Source organism: Halictus rubicundus, chromosome 16, assembly GCF_050948215.1.
Source record: "Halictus rubicundus isolate RS-2024b chromosome 16, iyHalRubi1_principal, whole genome shotgun sequence".
Lineage (NCBI taxonomy): Eukaryota > Metazoa > Arthropoda > Insecta > Hymenoptera > Halictidae > Halictus > Halictus rubicundus.
In genome coordinates this window covers 4,178,701-4,197,253 of record NC_135164.1, presented here as the reverse complement: position 1 = coordinate 4,197,253, position 18,553 = coordinate 4,178,701, and the positions used below count along the sequence as shown (strand labels likewise).

At 45.2% G+C, this 18,553-nt stretch overlaps 1 protein-coding gene across 1 annotated transcript; it reads left to right on the top strand.

Moving 5' to 3' along the window:
• The first annotated feature begins 9,763 nt into the window (after positions 1–9,763).
• Notum (palmitoleoyl-protein carboxylesterase notum) lies at positions 9,764–17,446 on the top strand. Its single transcript, XM_076802246.1, has 8 exons — positions 9,764–9,817; positions 11,795–12,161; positions 12,742–12,802; positions 12,935–13,158; positions 14,436–14,645; positions 15,530–15,806; positions 16,256–16,566; positions 17,109–17,446. The coding sequence occupies exons 1-8, from the start codon at positions 9,764–9,766 to the stop codon at positions 17,444–17,446; spliced, it is 1,842 nt and encodes a 613-aa protein (XP_076658361.1).
• The last annotated feature ends 1,107 nt before the right edge of the window (positions 17,447–18,553 follow it).

Below are 18,553 nucleotides of genomic sequence, written 5' to 3'. Positions count from 1 at the left end.
TGATCTCAGGTCGCCTCGGTGAAGACCGACCGATAAATTAGTTGCCAGAAGATATCTCCTTCGCTTTTCCTTGGTTCGTTCGAAAGGCACACGGCGACCAAAGCCATGGCAGGCTAAAGCGAGGCGAGGTAGGGCAAGGCAGTCATATTTCAGCCCTTGTTAGGCCGAGGGGCCCCCGCCGAGACGGGATGGGGAGAAAATCTCTTTGACTCGCCGCTCCGCGCCTTAATCCACTGGCGTATACCCTATCTTGCCACCTGCTCCCTCTTCTTTCCTCTCTTCCCCTCCTCCCTCCCTCTCTCTCTCTTTCTCTCCTTCTCCTCTTCCTCTTCTTCTTTAAATTCATCCCTCCCCCTTTCTCTCGGACTATCGGTCTCTATCTTCCACTTTCTCTCTTCCTTCTTCGGCGCTTCTACTGTCTTCTGCGACCCGGTCCTCCTTCTCTCTCTCTCTCTCCCTCTCTCGTTCTCTCTCGCTCTCTCATCCTCTTCACCATAAATTATAGGGGATATTACAGCGTGCCTCTACCCCCTCTTTTCTCTTGTTCCGGATGCGAGCCAGGGTAAGCGCGAGGGTACGTTTACCCTCGTTGCGCTGCAATTTTTGGCTCCAGCCGGTATTGTTTTTTCGCAGGAAAACCATAAATATGGCTCACAATATTCTTCGAAACTGATTAAAACATTCACGATGGTCCGCTGCAATCCAATTTGCTACTCGGATCTCCTGTGTCCAATAACACGTGAAACTATACCGAACAACCTTCGCAGAACAACATTATTACATTGTATACTTGATATGCTGGAACTTATGAAGAGAAAATTGCAACAGGATAAATGTGCCTTAATTGGGCTCTCATCCTTCCTGAAAATAAATTGCTTTCATTAGAAATAAGAGGTATATTCAGCAATGGTATAGTTTCGTGTCCTGACACAACAAAATTTAGAGACTAGTGTATTAACAATAACTGAAGCAATTGAACACTCATAAAAGAACAGTGTCCTACGAACGTCAGACGTGTACGTGCTACGAAAGAAGTGAAAGTTTGTTGATTGAACATTGTTGAAAACCAAAAGTATGCCATTAAACAATTTTTGAAATACACTGAACCGACATCGATTCTACTAACAGACACGGTTTAAAAAGAAACTGCTCCACCTGATGAGGATGTCACAACGAAGCAGGTTTTCCATTGAAATATGATGATTATATTTTAATTAAAGCAGACAGATGGACAATTCAGCTACGATATCCGCAATTAGCGGGAATTCGTTTGGCCTCGACGGTCGTTTCCGTGGTAGGAAAGCCGGGATTTCACGTGGAAGAGTATTAATTGCGCGCGCAATCAGAAAAATATTAAGAGCAGATGAAGAATAAGGATCTGGCAGTTGATGCGTTCTGCGGGGAACGAGTTGAAGGCAAAGAAAGGCGGGTTCGTGGAGCGGAGAAAACACCTGCCGACCCACCTCCGACCGTGCGCTCGCGCGCGCCCGCGCCCGCGCGAGCGAGCGCGATATCCATGAAGAAACGGAAGCCGATCGGATTCATGGATCGTTCTCCCCGGGTGGAAGAAGAAGAAGAAGACCTCGGCCTATCGTTCTAAGTTTGCGTTACGAGAGGAGGTCCGAGAGGGCTCGTAACAAGGCCATCGACATCTCGGGAGCTCGAAACTCATCGGCCTGAGCCGAAGCCGGAGCGCGATCGACGCTTGAAAACGTATCTTCGCAACACGGAGGAGGACGGCACGTTTGAGATCTTCCGCGCACGCTTCTCTTCTTCCTCCCCGCTTGGGGCCGCGCTTGTCGGCCTCTTTAGCTCTCTCCTCCGCTTCTTCCTCGCTTCTTCCCCGGCCAGGAGATATGCGACTCTCGATCGTGGCCGGCTCTCCATCGATTGAGCTGTCGACGAGGATAGATGTCGGACGGACTAGAGCGAGTCGGAGATTTAGTAACGCTTTGCCGGTCGCGTTTCGTTCCCCCGCGCTCGCTAGAATCTGCAAACTACCCGGCAAACGTATTCATATTGACGCCCGCTCGCTTCTGAATATTTATCGACCACGAGGTCACGAGCTTCTCTAGATTCGACGCTGGTTTCCTGCAAGATGTTCCGCGGATACGGCGAGAAACACCCCGAGTTTAGGAGAAATTCTAACGGATCACCACCCGTCGCAGCATAACACTTTGACGAACCTGCGCCTGCCACAGTCAACCCTCTGTTTACCCTTTGTTGACGCGGCACTGTCGATGCAGGCGTCAACGAGTTATTATAAATACTGTTAACCCTATGCTATTCTGTGGGCACTTCGTGGCTCCAGGAATTTTTCAAAAATCTTCCAAATCTCTCAATACGTCGTTCTTCGAGAAAGGGGATTCTACGATAACTGTTCACCACGTTCTAATCTTTTCAAGTTCTCACGGATAACAGGAATACCACCTATCATCATCGTGGACGGTACCTCGGGTCCCGTCTTTTCAAGAACAGGCTATAATAGCTGCGAGGAATGTGCGAAACGAGTAAAACAAGACTTCTGGTAGTGCGTCTTTTATTAATGAGGCCATCACGTTGCGCAGACTGATGGTCTATCATTCCGTACATAATTCGCCGCGTCCATCAGCAATAATATGAAATTAATCTACCGGGGTTCGCCACGCCTCGCGCGAGTACCGCGGAGTCAATTAGATTTATTATAAATACTCCGTACTCTCGCAACCTCTTTCTCGCCCATAGGCCCCTTTCCAAAGCTTTTATTGCTGGCGACGCCTCTCTTCGAATAAACTATCTCGCATAGAGTTATGCGAGCTAAATGATAAAATTGAAGACCTTGGTGCGAACACTGGGTTTCGCAGAATTCCAGATTAGGAGAATTGTTTCATCAATCGAAAACGGTGAAGTCCTGCAGAACTGAATGACGACACCTACAGCTGAAACAAAGCGAGAACTAATTAATCACGTGGAAGCGGTAATGCGATACGTGTGGGCCATAAACGATCAACCGAGGTAATAAGCTACCGCCGATGAAAAGGGGGGAACTGCGAGACGACGTGATACGTAATCGGCATAAAGGTTAAAGGGTTCTAGCAAGAGACGTTGTCCGGATAACTAGCGTAACGATCGTCCTGGACGCGCTAACCCTTTGGCGTCCGGACGGGTCGAGGCCTTCCGGGCGAGCCGGGAACCGGTGAAAACGCGACGGTCGCTCGTTAGCCATTTTTCTTTGTTCCCGTTGGTCCCATCCCCGAGGTATCCCGGTCTGGCGGCCCCTTTTTCCAGAAGATCGATTCGTTTCGCGGGTGCTCCGGTAGCCGGTGGTGCGTGGCATTCCATCGAACGCACGCTTACGAGGCGCACCGGTGTGCCTCGGTACTCACGGTGGACGCGAAAACAAGTTAAAAATAGCCAGCGAGCGGATCGCGGTCGGCACCTTTGAGGCCGCGGCTCGGAACCCGCAACAGTCGTTGATCGTTCGCATCGTGTTTCGTCGTCCGGATGTTGATGATGATGGTGAGAGACCGTCTCGTTACCATTACGAGGGCCGCTCACGCAGCCGGCTAACACGCACCGCAAACCTCGCATTACCATAACCGCGTACACACAGAAACGTCGCCGCTCCTTCGGCGAGGAGGGGGGGCTTCTTCCGACGTCGACAACGACGAAGACGCGGAACGCTTCTGCTTCTGCTTCTGTCGTTGCTGTTGCTGTTGCTCTGCCACGCTTGCGAGCTTACCGACCGGCTTAACGATCTTACACCGCAACTCCTCGGCGAACGCTTTTACCTCTTGGGGACCTGTTAGCTGGCTCTATACCGAGATTGACTGCAATTGTCAGCCGTCCTTAGCGCCCCCCCCCCTCCACCCCTTCCGTTCTTGTCGTCGCCGTCGCCGTCGCCGTCGCCGTCGTCGCCGAACGCTGCTCCGAGGGGAGCTTTAATGTCATTTGCTTGCGTTTCTATTAAGCCGTCACGATTTTCAGGCACCGCCGCGTGCTGCGTATCTAATTAAAGTCTCCGGCCGCGGAGGAGCACGGCCACGTCTCTGGGAAACGTCGGGACAAGCGGACATTACGGGATCAGCGGCGAGTTACTATACTTACCCCATATTCGGTAGGGCAGACCGGAAGAAGTTGATACGTTTCTCGGTTTTTCAGTTTTGCTAGTTCTTTTTCGGATGTACTGTTATGCCGCAGGAAGGGGTAGATGAAGAGTATCCTCGAATAAACTCCAAAGTCTTCTAGCACAACTTAGGTTTATTTGGGAATAGGTCGCCAAGCAAGGATACAAAGCGATTTTGTACACGACGAATAACTTTTGTAACAATCGAGTCGACTGACGGGTTACATGTAACTTCCTCTCTGTGTGTCTGCGCCCTTTCGCAGGGCCTTATATAAGGGTACAACTATGGAAGTTTGGTGGGGATGGATGACACTAGCCCTTAGAGATAGGGAATGACGTGGAGGTCGGAGTTTTCGCAGGGTTGGACTTTAATCTGAAATCTCTGTACCGGTGAGTAATTTGCCTTAGTCTAGTAGATGAGAAAGCCCGTGAGTTCTGACTCATCTATTTGTCTGACATATCTATAGAGAATAGATAAGTCTGGTAGTCTCGCATAACAGTACCACGTAAAAAAGGTATTGGAACATATTCTTCGTACCTTCCTACTTACATATTTCACTTGAAATATTTTAAAACACAACGTACAAAATGAGCTGTAAAAACTGTGTTTACTGGATCAGTGCAGCTGTGCGACATGCTGATGCGTATGTGAAATATTTTGGTGCTGAGTAACTATTTTTACATATTTTGACTATAATAGTTAAAAATAAATACCTATTTTTGTCGAAAGGCTAGCACGGTGTGAGCAAAAAGAATGAATTACTGTCTAAATCTGAGTAGCAGTTAACCAGTTAAGCGTGGAATTTAATTTGAAAAATCCCTCACGGCGCGGAATTAAAATCAAGCAATGACGAATATACACGTCGAACGCAGGCCAAATGCGGCTATTATAAAAACCAAAGCTCTTGTAAAGCTAAATGAGAAAGAATTACATTTTTATTCGATGAGAAATTAACAATTCGTTAACGTTAACCGCACCGCAATAGAATTTTGAATGTGACGTGTATACACGTCAAACACGCTTAACTGGTTAATACACATACATACACTGGTGGACAAAATGATAAGGCACCTCACAATTTTTGGGAACGAACATCTATTTGTACATATACGTGGAAAATGAATACACTGTAAAATAAGGTACTAGTTTTGACATAATATGTGAAAAAATTAAATAAATTGTTCAATCCATTTATTATTTATACAAAGAAAATGAAATTGAGTGTGGACAAAATGATAAGGCACTTTGAATATAAAATAACAAAAGTATTCACATGAAATAAGATCACATAGTTTTTTTAAGTTTTAGTAATGTGTCGACTGCCCTTGACGTTGTACCACTTCAATCATTCTTCTTGGTAAACTTCTGTACAGATCCTTTATATAATTTTGATCCAAGCTTTCCCAAGCTTCTGAAATTGCAGATTTTAATTCAAACACTGTATTATACTGCTTTTCACCTTCATATAATATTCGGCTGAGTTTTCCCCAAACATTATCGATAATACTTAGGTCAGGAGACCTTGCTGGTCAATTTAAAACCTTTACATTTTCCGTTTCAAAATAATTTTTTACTATGCGAGCGGTATGCACAGCTGCATTATCTTGCTGAAATATACATTTTGTCCCAGCAATTCTGCGAGCGTAAGTCTCTATGTGTCTCTTAATTAAATTTAAGTAATCAGCACTATTCATACGTCCTTGAATAAGTTCTATTTCCGTTTTTCCTCTATAGCCGATACCTGCCCATATCATTACTCCACCACCAACACATTGTCGGCGACTTGATACCCTTTGCTCCTTTCTTAAATCATGGAAACAGTATTTATATCCATCTGGACCATCCAAATTCAGTTTTTTTTTTCATCCGTGAATATAATTCGTTTCCACTGGTTTTTCCATTGAATATGCTCTACTGGAAAACTTAATCGGACGGTCTTATGTTTGTCTGTTAACGGCGGCTTTATAGCAAATTTTTTCCGTTTTAAGTAGCTTGTTTTTTGAATTACTCTTTTTACTGTTTTAATAGATACGTTAACTCCACAATCCACTGCAATTTGTCGAGGCGTAAGTCCAGAATTCGATGCTTTTCTCAAAATTAATATTTTTTCCCTTGTAGAAAGGGCTGCAGGTCTTCCCTTCGACTTCTGTTTCCCATATTTTTCGGAGTTTTGTAGAAAATTCTGTATAACACACCGACTTCTTTTTAGTTTTTTTGCAATCTGTACTTGATTTTCTCCATTGGACTTTAACTGGAGTATTTTAATCTTCTCATCTTCGCTTAACGCTTTTCCACGTCCTATAACTTAATTTTGGGTTAAAAAGTATTTAAACACTTATAACGTAACTATTAATAAGTAATTTCTGTAAGATAAACTTGCAGAGAACTGCACACTTCAACGTTTTCCAACACACTGCTTCAAGTGCCTTAACATTTTGTCCACTTGAAATTTTGAAACAATGAAGCTCAAGGCCACAGTACTCCGTGCTTTGTTTGTTTACACTGGTACGTGGCCTTAAAAGAAAGTTTCTCACTTATAACGTAGTTTACTGCTAAGATTTTACTAAATACGTATGAAATTTCTTATGTGTACAACGGTGCCTTATCATTTTGTCCACCAGTGTATGTAGATAAAATGGCATTACTAAGCCATGTTAATAGAAAGAATAGCCACTGTAAAAGTAACCGATTGCGAGTTCAAAGATGTAATCTTGCATCATAAATTTGTAAATATTCGTCAGCTTTTCTGATCGATCGTTCCTGCAAAGACACTTGCCAATTGTTTGCTGAAATCCAGTGACAACAACGACAGTGATTAGGGTCCGAGGTTCTTGCAGTGGAGAAGCAAGGGCTGTCACAGCTGAAATAAGGCGTTGGTTAAGGAAAACGGTAGAAAACCGAGAAATTGAACGAGCGAATTTCCGTGGCCGAAAGAGAGGGGCCGTTAAGCAGACTTTTCTGTCGACTTTCGCGTTCTGATATTCGACGGCAACGAAGGGGGTCACTCGAATATCGACAGCTGTCCTTCGTCCGAACGAGCCATCAACGCGACAATTATTAAATTCTCTCCATTCAGATAGGAACATTTGGACACCGAGTCCGTGGAAAGATCCTCGTTCTTTCATTCGGAGGAGCATTCACGCACAACCTAGATATTCAAAACAATTAACGATTAGGTAAGCACTTTATACATGGATCAGATAAAATTTCTACGAAAATCTACCGTTAACAGAATTTTCAGACAAGAAAATAAAACCTGTATTTTCAGAGTAGGAAAAGGTTGGAGAAACTGAAATTAAATATTTTATGTGTGGATCTTTATGCAAGATATGAGTTTTTCTATTCAATTGCCAGAAGCAAGAGTTAAACAAAAATATAGTTTCTTAACTTTTCAATGTTTCGTATATCCCCTGCCGATTTCGATCGTGGTGGTTCATTTTGGCCCCGATTTTTATCGTGACGGTTTATTTTGGCCCCGATTTTTATCGTAACGGTTTATTTTGGTCCCGATTCATTTCGATTCGAATGCTTTACCTGCTACCGGAATATCTCCGCAGGCTGAATAGAGAGGGTGGCCAGTAACAGCCGTCACTTTGTCGGCCTTTGTCACGGGGATTATGCGTCGGGTGGCAAATTATGACAGACACCTCCACGCCCAGGACACCTTCTACAGGACGAAACGAAACCGGAAGAAAGGGTCAGCGCGGGGGTTAGGGGTGGGTCAACGAACACAGGGGTTGGAGGAAAAGAGAACCGCTGCTTTCATAAGCACCGGGGCAAGTTCTTTGGGAGGCACGTTCGAATTATACGCGGATCCGGCCGGATTATAAATTTAAAGGGGATGAAAGTGGATTAACGGACCAGAGCTACGGATCCCGCGTAGAAATTGATCTCGGGACGGCTCGTTGATCTCACCGTTTCTGGGGGAAATCCCGGAGATTCCAGTAATTATTTTCATTCCGTTTCTTCAAAGGGTAACAGTCGGAAATGAAACACTAACAAGCAACCCGTGCTCATGGTACCCCGCCGGTAGAAAAATTCATTCTGTTCCCAACGTTTAATTTACAGTTTTATGCTCTAGTTGCTGGACAAATTTTTACTCTTCCAGAGACTGCCGACCCTTATTGCTGGCAAATCCTCCTGGAATTAAAGTTCTCGTACTTAATGCTGTAAAGGCCGGGTTCGTTCGTCATTCGTAATTCTTTGTAAACACCAATTAGAAGGGAAATCAATACGCGTGTGGAGGAAAACCCCTAAAGCTTTAAAACAAACCGATCGCGTCGGGAGCGCGGCCAAGATACGCCTGCAAAACCTGGTGGAGAATTAATAGGCGGTGCAGCAGCGGCGACAAATTAAAGCGACACGGTGGAAGGATTAGCCTGCTCTAGTAATCCTAAGCGAGCTCTGTCGGCCACCGTTCAGCGTTTTTTTTTTTTTTTTTTTTTTTGTACAAGGTATTCAGCGAATGATCGACAGGACTTGTCGTGAAACCCACCCCCGGGGGTAACGGGCGTTCGAACGTCGGGGCAGGTTGATTTACGGTATAATAAAGCGGTTACGCAAAGCGTAGGAGGACCCGGAGCCGTGAATTTTATTTACGATCTGCCGGAAAGTTCGGATTCGTCGCGGCGGCTCTCGCACCCCCGTCGTAAAATCGACAACGAATGGCGGTCGCGGTATCGGCCCCCGGAACCGATTTTCCTTCGTCGGGTTTGCCGAGTGGGGCGGAAGAGGTCGGCGGCGAGAGTTTTTCCGCGATCGAGCACGCCGGCCCGTGAAAACCGGCCGTGGAAACGGAAAAGAGCGTTTCCTTCTGGCGAATCCTCGGGCCCGAGCAGTTCCGTTGCAAATGATATTTACGACTGGCCTGACCGGATTCTACGACGACTTTGCACGGATTAGCCGTAGTTAACGGGGCCGGCTTAGAGATTCTGTTTCGCCGAGTGGAAACACTTGGGAGATAATTAACGGACTTCTGCAGAGCGATAACGCCGAGTTCGGGGCTATTCCTGGTAATTGTCCGGGACCCTGTTCCCTTTGACGACAAACACTGCGAACGAGTGCGCGAGACCTTTCCTCCGTGCGATGCCGAAGAGGTGTCTCCTGGCAATTCGACCGGGAAACGTAAGCGGTGAAAAGTAATCGAGCTAAACTGATAGAAACGCGACAACGAGCACAATGATCTATTCCTCACTTTCAATGTTTAGACTCCATGGTAATGTTAACCGCGCTTGAGATGGCTGACTACTGAAACAGTTACCCTAGATAATTTCGTAGAAGAAATAATAATAAAGGTAAAATACACCCTCTGTCCTAAGAATAACCGGAATGGCTATACAGAATCAAAAGTAGTTAAAAAATCTTGACAAAAATCATTTTATTTATTCGAAGTATTCTCCGTTAGCAGGGATTCAGTGATTCGCGCGTTCAAGAAGTGCATCAAACGACTTTTTCATATCGCTAATCGGAATGGTGTTGAGATTACTCGTCGTTGACCGTTGAATGTCTTCAATTGATGCATAGCGGTTTCCTTTCATTGCCAAACGCAGCTTCGGGAATAGAAAATAGTCGCAGGGAGCCAAATCGGGCGAATACGGTGGATGTTGAAGCAAAAAAATGTGATGTTTGGTGAAAAAATCAGTGACAATTAGTGAACGATGAGCAGGTGCATTATCGTGCAACAATCGCCAACCGCCGTGTTCTCGACCGATGTACACAAACTACTATCATTAAATGCGTCGCATCTTGGCTTCTACTGAACGAAATGTTATGAAATTTTTACAGGTCAGTAAAAAACGTTCACAATTCATAAATCAATTTCCGACTAACAGATGGCACCGTTACTTTCGCTAAACTAGAGTCATTTTCCGGTTATTTCTGGGACAGAGGGTGTCGGTAAAATAATTGATACAAACACGGCTGGTAAGCATATTTCAGTTTAGGATCAGAAAAAGGACATTCCCGAGAGAGAGAGAGAAAAATGTATATAGATAAGAAGAGGTGTCGCAGATGTTTCTCGAAATCGGCGCACCGTGGCCATTCCGAGCGGGCAAAAACGTGTAAAAAATCGGATCGGATCGCGTATCGGCCGTTAACGGCTACAGGTAGTTCCATCAAACCGTGCATCGAATCGTCGGACGGATATACCTTATAAGTTTCTCGCCGCTGGCGTCACCGGAGACGTGGTGCCGAGCCAATCCGATGTCGGCGGGCCATTATGCCCGATCATAATTGCGTCGCAACAACGTTTCTCCTTTCCAACGTCCAACAGTTGGGCGGCAGCCTTTCATCTTGTTGCCCGGTCGAACGAGCTTCTGTTTCCGAGGTGTTTCCGCCGCCGGTTACCGTCCTGGAAGCTGGAATTTAATCCTAAGTAGCCTGCGTCGCAATAAAGGTGGCCACGGAGGAAAGAGAATCGGAGGATCGGACGAAGAGAGGGAAGATCGCGACGGGTAGGGGAAGATTGAAGGAAGGTTGTGTGGCGAAACACGGACCGGCACGGACCGGTGAAAAGGAGGAACGAGGAGGAGAGAGCAGCGATAGGACCGTTTCGTCCTTTTAAATTATTCCCGCGACCTACTCCTCCAGCATCGCGTCGGTGTTGTCGTTATCGCTTTCTACAATCGTCTAGGAAATTTTGCGAAATTAACCCTCGGTAATTTTCCGTACAATTTTGATTTTTATTGGACGAATGTTTCAACATCTGGTTGTGTCGCTTTCACGTCAAGTCAGGGACAAGGAAAACAGGAATATTTTGATATATTAACAGATTTGCGAATATACTCTGAAACAACTGTGTGTATACACATGTGCACATAGAAGAAGTTTTATCTCTATAAAATACTTGTTTAACATAGCAAAGTTTCCCGAGAATAAGGGCCCGACGGTTGGCGAAGATTGGTTGTCAGAAGTTCTCTTAATAACGTTAACATCGCGAAAGTTTCAACAATCGTTTACGGAACGGTGGATAGAAGGACAGCTTATCCTCGAGCAGATTTTCATAAATAGATTCAGCCGGAAAGTGCTTCATAGTTCGTTTATAACACGCCCGAGGGCTATCCAGTTTAACAGCATTACCCGCGCGATAAACAATATTCCATCCCGGGATGTATTTATCCAACAAGTCGAGTAATAGCCCGGTCATTCTCGACCTACGCGGAGTATCAACGGCGAAGAGCTTATCTCCTTCACTTGCAATTTCTACCCATTCAGCCGCGGTAACTCGTCAGCTCATTATCATAGACTGCGCGATGATTAACGTTCTCAGCCCGCGTTTCCAGTTCGTAACTCCGGCCGAACGGAGAATCGCCGAGACTCTCGTTGATTCGATCCGGAGCGCGCGAGTCCGAAATTGGAGTTTTTTTTTTCTCTCGAATTTCGAGAAGTTACGAGCCGCCGCGATGCAACTTGCTGAATTATGTAAACATCCGCCGCCGACCATCTGCTGCGAAATTTATGCCGCGCTCTCGTCCCCGTTACGTTACGAGGCGATTTTAAAAGCGATTCTCCTGCGATGAACAATTAAGGCCGATTCGAATTTCGCTAGTATAATATCCGCGTAGAAATGCCTGCACCGTTGTTTGGAACGCTTCGAGAATCAAATTTTTCGTCCAACTGGATCCAATGATTGCAAACAGGGTCTTCAACCTCTGTCTCTCAATTTTACACATTTCTTTTGTTCTCCGTAGGTCTCGGTGTGGCTGATGGCTCTGATACTCACGGTAGCGGCGGAGACGAAGCCGACGAACACGGTCTCGGTGTCTTCAGGCTCGCCGGTGATCCAGAGCAACACGATACAGAAGCTGATCAAGATCCTGGAGAAGTACGGGCTGGAGGAGCAGAGAGGCCTGAAGAGAGTCTATCTGAGCAACAGGTCGATCACTTGCAACGACGGATCCCAGGCGGGATTTTACCTGCGAAAGTCGCACGGCTCGAAGAGGTGGATCATTTTCTTGGAAGGTGGCTGGTACTGTTACGATCACAAGAGCTGCAGGAACAGGTGGCTACGGCTCAGACACCTGATGACATCGACGCAGTGGCCTGAGACACGCGACGGTGAGCGACCTTTTCCGCTCCCGAGACGCCCGCGTTCGCCGGCGCTGACACTTTCTAACGTTTCCCTGGAACACCGTGTTCCGCAATCCTTTTTTCCCCCGCACGGCGGCACGCTGCAACGTTGGCGACACGCCAAGGCGTATTGTTCCGGTTCGCGACGTTCAGCCTACTTCGGAGAACCCGCGTTTGCCCTCTGTTCGGTGCTGCGCAACGACAAAGTCCAGTTTCGCACAGTCTTTACTCGATACATGTCCAAAACACGGGTCTAGCCCAGACATATATCGAGTAGGATTCTTTGATCCATACCAAAAGTAGAAAAGGGGTAAGGTATAGTGGGGATAGTTCTGGGACTTTTATCGCCTAGGCATTTGGGACATACATAGAGTAAACACTGTATCGCATTGCTGGACAAATATTAGGTCGTTCGAACAGTAGCTCTGCCTGTCTTCAACTGTTTCAGAAGCTCGTTTGTCGATTTAGCGGTGTTAGCAACGATTCGTTTTACAAAAGTTTCTCCTTCTCGTTCACTTCATTTTGGGGAGAAAAGGAACTATAATTTCTCCGTTGTTGTTTATTGCAGTCGGAGGCCTGCTTTCTGCAAACCCGGAAGAGAATCCATTTTGGTGGAATGCGAATCACGTGTAGGTATTGTCCATCTTGGAAAGTCTATTCAATCAGGTCGACGAAACCGTTCGATTTAGAAAATTGCTCGAAACGAGCGAATGATAACGCATTTGTGACGAAGCTTTTTTTCTTCTGTTTTGTTTGTCCAGATTCGTCCCTTATTGTACGAGCGACAGTTGGAGCGGTACCAGGGCCACGCCGAACGACATGTTTTCGTTCATGGGGGCCGAGATCGTATTGCAAGTGGTGCGGGATCTCGTCCCGCTTGGTCTTGAAAACGCTAGCTCCCTTCTTTTGGCAGGCAGCAGCGCGGGTGGAACCGGTGTCATGTTGAATTTGGATCACGTGCACAGTTTGGTTCGCCATGAATTAGGTGAGACAGGTTCCCTTTGATCGTTCAACGACCCGTAAACTCATTCACCATTTAAACGAGTATTGCCGGAACCGTTCGGCCTCTCGCGTGCTATCCGAATCCCTTCTTTATTTCTCGTACAATACACGGTACTCGCAGGGTTCCATAAAACGTGCATTCATCTGATACAATTTCGTTTGTTTACCATCGGCTTCCATTAGGAATAATACAAATTTAATCCCGGGTATTGCATTGGGATCATATGAGTGCAGAGTTCATCCCTTTTGTAAGAATTAATAAAGAAACGGATGGTGAATGAAATAATTAGCGAAAAATTGTTGCGGAAACACGGAACGAAGATTTAAAAACCAGCGTAGATATTTTACATACACGAGTTTCTATAGATTAATTTACAATGTGGAAATTAAGTAGGGATCAATGTTCAACGAATTTTGCTAGAGTTAGTTAAAACAGATACTTGCGATGACTAGACTAGAATGATATTAGATACAATCTATTCGAATTATTGAAGAAAGAAAGAGCTTTCTATTTGGTTCATATTTATTGCAAATTGATCCAGACTAAAGACTTCTCGCATACTTTTTTTATATGGACGTAGATAGTCGCGCCGGAAAGTATGTTGACACCTTTTCAAGCGGAATAACTTTTTTAAAATTGGTCCAAATGACCTGAACCTTTTTATGATTATGATTTCTCAACTTTTTTATCTGACCCTATAACGATAATTTAAAAAATGTGTTTTGTTGATTTCGGTAACTTACTTGTTGGTTTCAAGATGAGAGTTTAAGGGTGAAAGTCGCAGATTTTCGACCTTGCCAGGGAATTTCGCCTTTATGTGATCATCTTGAAACGTATGTAGCTCATTGCAACATTGACCGATTTTTATGAAATGTTCAGTATGCATATAAGTTATCGAAATCTACAAAACGCATTTTTTAAATTACCGTCATAAGATCAGACGAAGAAGTTGAAAAAACATAATTTTTCAATTTATTTATCATTCCAACCAATTGCAATCTAAAAAAAAACACTTGTTTAGTCATTCTCTGGCAAACTAGTCGGTCTAACATCTAAAAAAGATTCAAGTCATTTGGACCGATTTTAAAAAAGTTATTCCGCTTGAAAAGGTGTCAAGATACATTCCGGCGCGAGTGTACATCTGTAATTAGTGGAGAAATTACCGAAAGCTCAGTTGCAAGCTCATGTTTGAACCGAGATAGAGAATGTTCTGTGATTGCCAGGTGGCAAGTCGCTAATGTTATTTCTCGGTTGTACAGGGTTGAAGCACATTGCGATACGAGGTGTGTCGGATTCAGGGTGGTTCTTGGATAGAGCACCCTATTCGCCGAATGGTTTGTCGCCTGTTGATGTGGTTCATAAAGGAATGGAGCTGTGGAAAGCTCGAATGCCGCACAATTGCGTCGCGAAGCACCCAAACGAACCGTGGAGGTGTTACTTCGGGTACAGGCTGTATCCGACCCTCACTGGTAAAAGACTTTTTAATTTCTTCTACATCTCAAAATTATTTTACAATTACCACCAACTATTAACCCTTAGCACTCGAATGGCGACTGTAAGGCGCCACTAAAAATTGCTGTATCATTATTCAAAATATTTTTTTCATTATTAAATTTGTTTGTATTTCATAAATTACTAATCACTTCAGTATTGTACGAGTAAGTTGCACCATTTTCGTACGTATAACACGAACAAAAATATATAGAAGGGAAATATTCTAGGTTGGAATAAATGTTTGGTTTTGATGTTAACACTAGATTTACGGGACCCGTCAAAATGGCGGCTTCTAATATTTTTAAATTGCGAATATTGAAATTCTAAAAATTGCATCCATGAGCAATTATTTAACAAATTGATTTCTTTGGGTATATATTACTAAAAAAAAATGGCTACAAACTTTGATCGATACATTCATGTTATTTTTATAAAGTAATGTAAAATAGTCATTTTTAGTGCTCCGTAAACCCAGTGTTAAAATAGCTTCGAGTGCAAAGGGTTAAACACTGTGCCCTTAGGAGGGAGAAACAAGTAAAAGTTCTTTTTGCATCATTGTAGAACGCGAACCGAGAGAAAATTTTTAGTACAGGGTGTTTCAGAGTTACAGTTAATGCAATTTATAAAAAAAGAAATATTAGATTTATAATGTTATAAAAGGGTTGAAGCTTTCCAAAACTCTCTCGAACCCTGCTGGCAACACACCATTTTCATTCCTCATGGCAGTTACGCTATAGTGAAGCGAAGACTCGCGAATCGATCGAGCCCTTTTGCAATGGCGCCGCGCGTTCGAATTGCTCCGCTAGATTCGCGAAAATGGGACTACTAACGGAAACATTTGCTTCCCGGAAAATCATAGCGCCCCTGTTCGTTTTTCAATGGCTGTTCGACGAGGCGCAGATGTCGGCCGACAACGTGGGTGCACCGGTGACGAAGCAGCAATGGGATTACATACATAAGATGGGCGACAGCCTGCGGCAGACCTTCGAAAACGTTACCGCGGTCTTTGCCCCGAGCTGCATTAGTCACAGCGTCCTGACGAAGAGGGATTGGCAGTTGGTTAAAATAGACGAAGTTTCCTTGGCACAGGCGCTGCATTGTTGGGAACAAATGCCAATCGGAAATCACCGTAACGAGTGAGTACCAGACACCGTGAAAGTGATCCCTTTGTCGTAGAAAGCAGATCGCTCGATCTTCTGGCAAAGGGCTGCCCCCTTTGTGCCGTAGACGTAGATAAGAATTCGGGACTTACCTTCCCCCTATTTTTCACGAAACAATAGGCTCGCTGTTAGACCGTTGAACTCCGTCGAAGGTTCAATTAGTGGTAGACTGCTTTGTAAACCTGGACGTTAAATAATTCTTTCGTACTCAAGATTCAGAACGAATATTTTCTCACGGGGTACAATGAAAAATTGTGATTCTTACGGGCAAATAATTGTTCCTGTAATCATAATAATTTGGAGAGAATACGTTTAGCGAGGATCAGTACCCGTATTTTGCTAGCTTATATTTTCACGGGGAAAATTAGACAAATTTCCGTCGCCCATTTTTGCGATTCTGACGGCCAGGTCCGTGCTAATTTCAGCACTCATTCGCCAATTGAGACGAACCAGCCGTGCGCGAAGTCTCTGCGGAAACTGTTGCGTTCCGGGCTGACGAAGGGAAACGGAACTTCGCCCGAACTCGGAAGAGCCGGGAAAACTGATTCCGCGTCGGAGCTGCAGAAAGTCGCGTCCACGGTCATTACCAAGCCGGACGAGGTGAAATTGCCGGCCGTCTCGGCGCAGGAACGGGAAAACAAAAGGAGGAAGAGACGGAAGCACAAAGGCAGACGGAGGGACAGGAACAAGGAGCCGAGAACGAAGAAAGAGAGACACGAGCGGAGAAAGGCTGCAGGTACGGATCCGTGAGTAATTGTATTAAAAACAAATGGAGGCGCGATTAAGTGTCGAAATAAAGTCGAGCCGGTTTCCCCGGGATTATTCGAGCCGTAGCCTCCGATCCTAATTAAAACGGTGACATTTATCCTTATCGGCGGACCGAACTGGAGGAGGGAATGATATCGATGAGACTGAAGCAATTAGGTTAAGCAAGAAGAGAATAGATTGTTCTTGAGGCGTTCCCCTGGGATTTAATTTCCACTCTATTAGCATTTTTATCGCGAATCCGAGACGCTTCTAACAGTGTACACTATTTACGATTTTCCTATAGTCGAAGTTGGCAAAAGTTATCGCTTCAAATTCTGTGGACGAAAGATTAGTTAGACATATTAATTGATTAAAAAGTTCCAATCACACACGCGTTCGACAGCAACGTCAGAAACGACTCGGTGCGAACATGTTGATGGAATACATCTCCTCGATAATTTAGTATAATGCTATTGACGTTGCACAGACGATCGTAATTACTGAATTGTATCAAATTTGTCGGACCGACAGGTCGCCGAAAGGGTAACAAGCAGAGCAACAACAACAACCACACGGGCATGTTCAACGGCACCAGGCCTCAGCGCTCGGTGATACCATCTGGCAAACGGAAGTGCGTCCAGGGCTGCCACTTCCGGCTAATCGAACGTTGCACTTGGCCGCAGTGTAATCACAGCTGCCCGAAACTCCACAACCCGTTCACCGGGGAGGAGATGGACTTCATCGAGCTGCTGAAGAGCTTCGGATTGGACATGAAGAGCGTGGCGAACGCTCTGGGCATCGACATACAAACACTGAACAGCATGGACCACAACGAACTGCTGAATCTCCTGACGCAACGGGCTAATTAACCTGTTCGGGCGGATCCTGTGTATCGGACCGAGCCTCAGAAAACAAAGAGAACCATTAATCGGATCTTCAAGGTATTCCCGACATTTTTGAATCTTTCGCCGTTCTTCCGGAACGCTGTTCAAGATTCAAAACGATTGTCGAAGTCGAGACGCACAGGACTTCGATAGGATTAATCATCTGGTCATGAATTCTTCGATGGAAATGAACTTTGCAGGTTACCCAAAGAAACTGAGTACAAGTAGGAGATGAAGTGATCAGTGTTTTCCGTTCTGTTAGGGAGCAGACTTTCGACGTTTTGGACAGAGATCTACCAAATCGAATGTACATAATTTATTAGAGTGTACGCAGTACTCGGGACCTTTGTCGGAAGAACTGCGATTCGGTCCTCCTCCGACGGACTATAGTCGCGCGAAGAACCTAACGTGGCCGAGGTGCCGATACGCGAACACCCATGCGCGCGCTAAATGTATATTTCGGTTTGCCCTCGCGAGTGGCCGAGTATGTTAATTTATTTGATAGTCCGTAGGCAAATTAAACGAGCATGTAACCGTGTCGCTACGATTAGTCCGTGTATGCGTTCGACGTCGATCGCTGATCAGCCACGAGGCTCGAACGTTTTACCAAATCAATCGCTTCTATAGTTGTACCTGGTCGAACCACGAGCGTTTGGACGCACGTTTTAGCTTGCCGAGTATTATTAAACGATCGAACAGCATCGTCACAGCTCGGACAATCGAGAACGCTGGCCGGCTCTGCGACGTATCGAAATTCTTTCGAGAGTGGCTCAGTTGCGAGGATTAAGGGACACGAGGATACAATTAACACGATGTTATTACGGCGGAAGTATCACGGCGGATAAAGTAATATTGAACGGATTTCTGTAACGTTTGATCGAGGCGAACGCGGACGACAAGCAACGAATCAATTGTGAACTCGAACGCCGGCTTCGACATTCGATCAACAATCAGTTTGGCAGTATGATACTTAAGCGGCTTTGACTTTAAACGTTCAGTATTAACACTAGCTGGTTTGCGCGAAATACTCGACCGTCCGCGAGCCTGAACGGGCCGAATCGAGTGAAAACGTTCGAGCCTGATTCAATAGAA

Bases quoted from the DNA above. Each gene is read 5' to 3' on its own strand.
- Notum (XM_076802246.1), top strand. From the start codon at position 9,764: ATGAGCAGGTGCATTATCGTGCAACAATCGCCAACCGCCGTGTTCTCG. The intron at 9,818-11,794 runs GTACACAAACTA...TGTTCTCCGTAG, and splicing joins CCGCCGTGTTCTCGACCGAT to GTCTCGGTGTGGCTGATGGC. The intron at 15,807-16,255 runs GTGAGTACCAGA...TGCTAATTTCAG, and splicing joins ATCGGAAATCACCGTAACGA to CACTCATTCGCCAATTGAGA.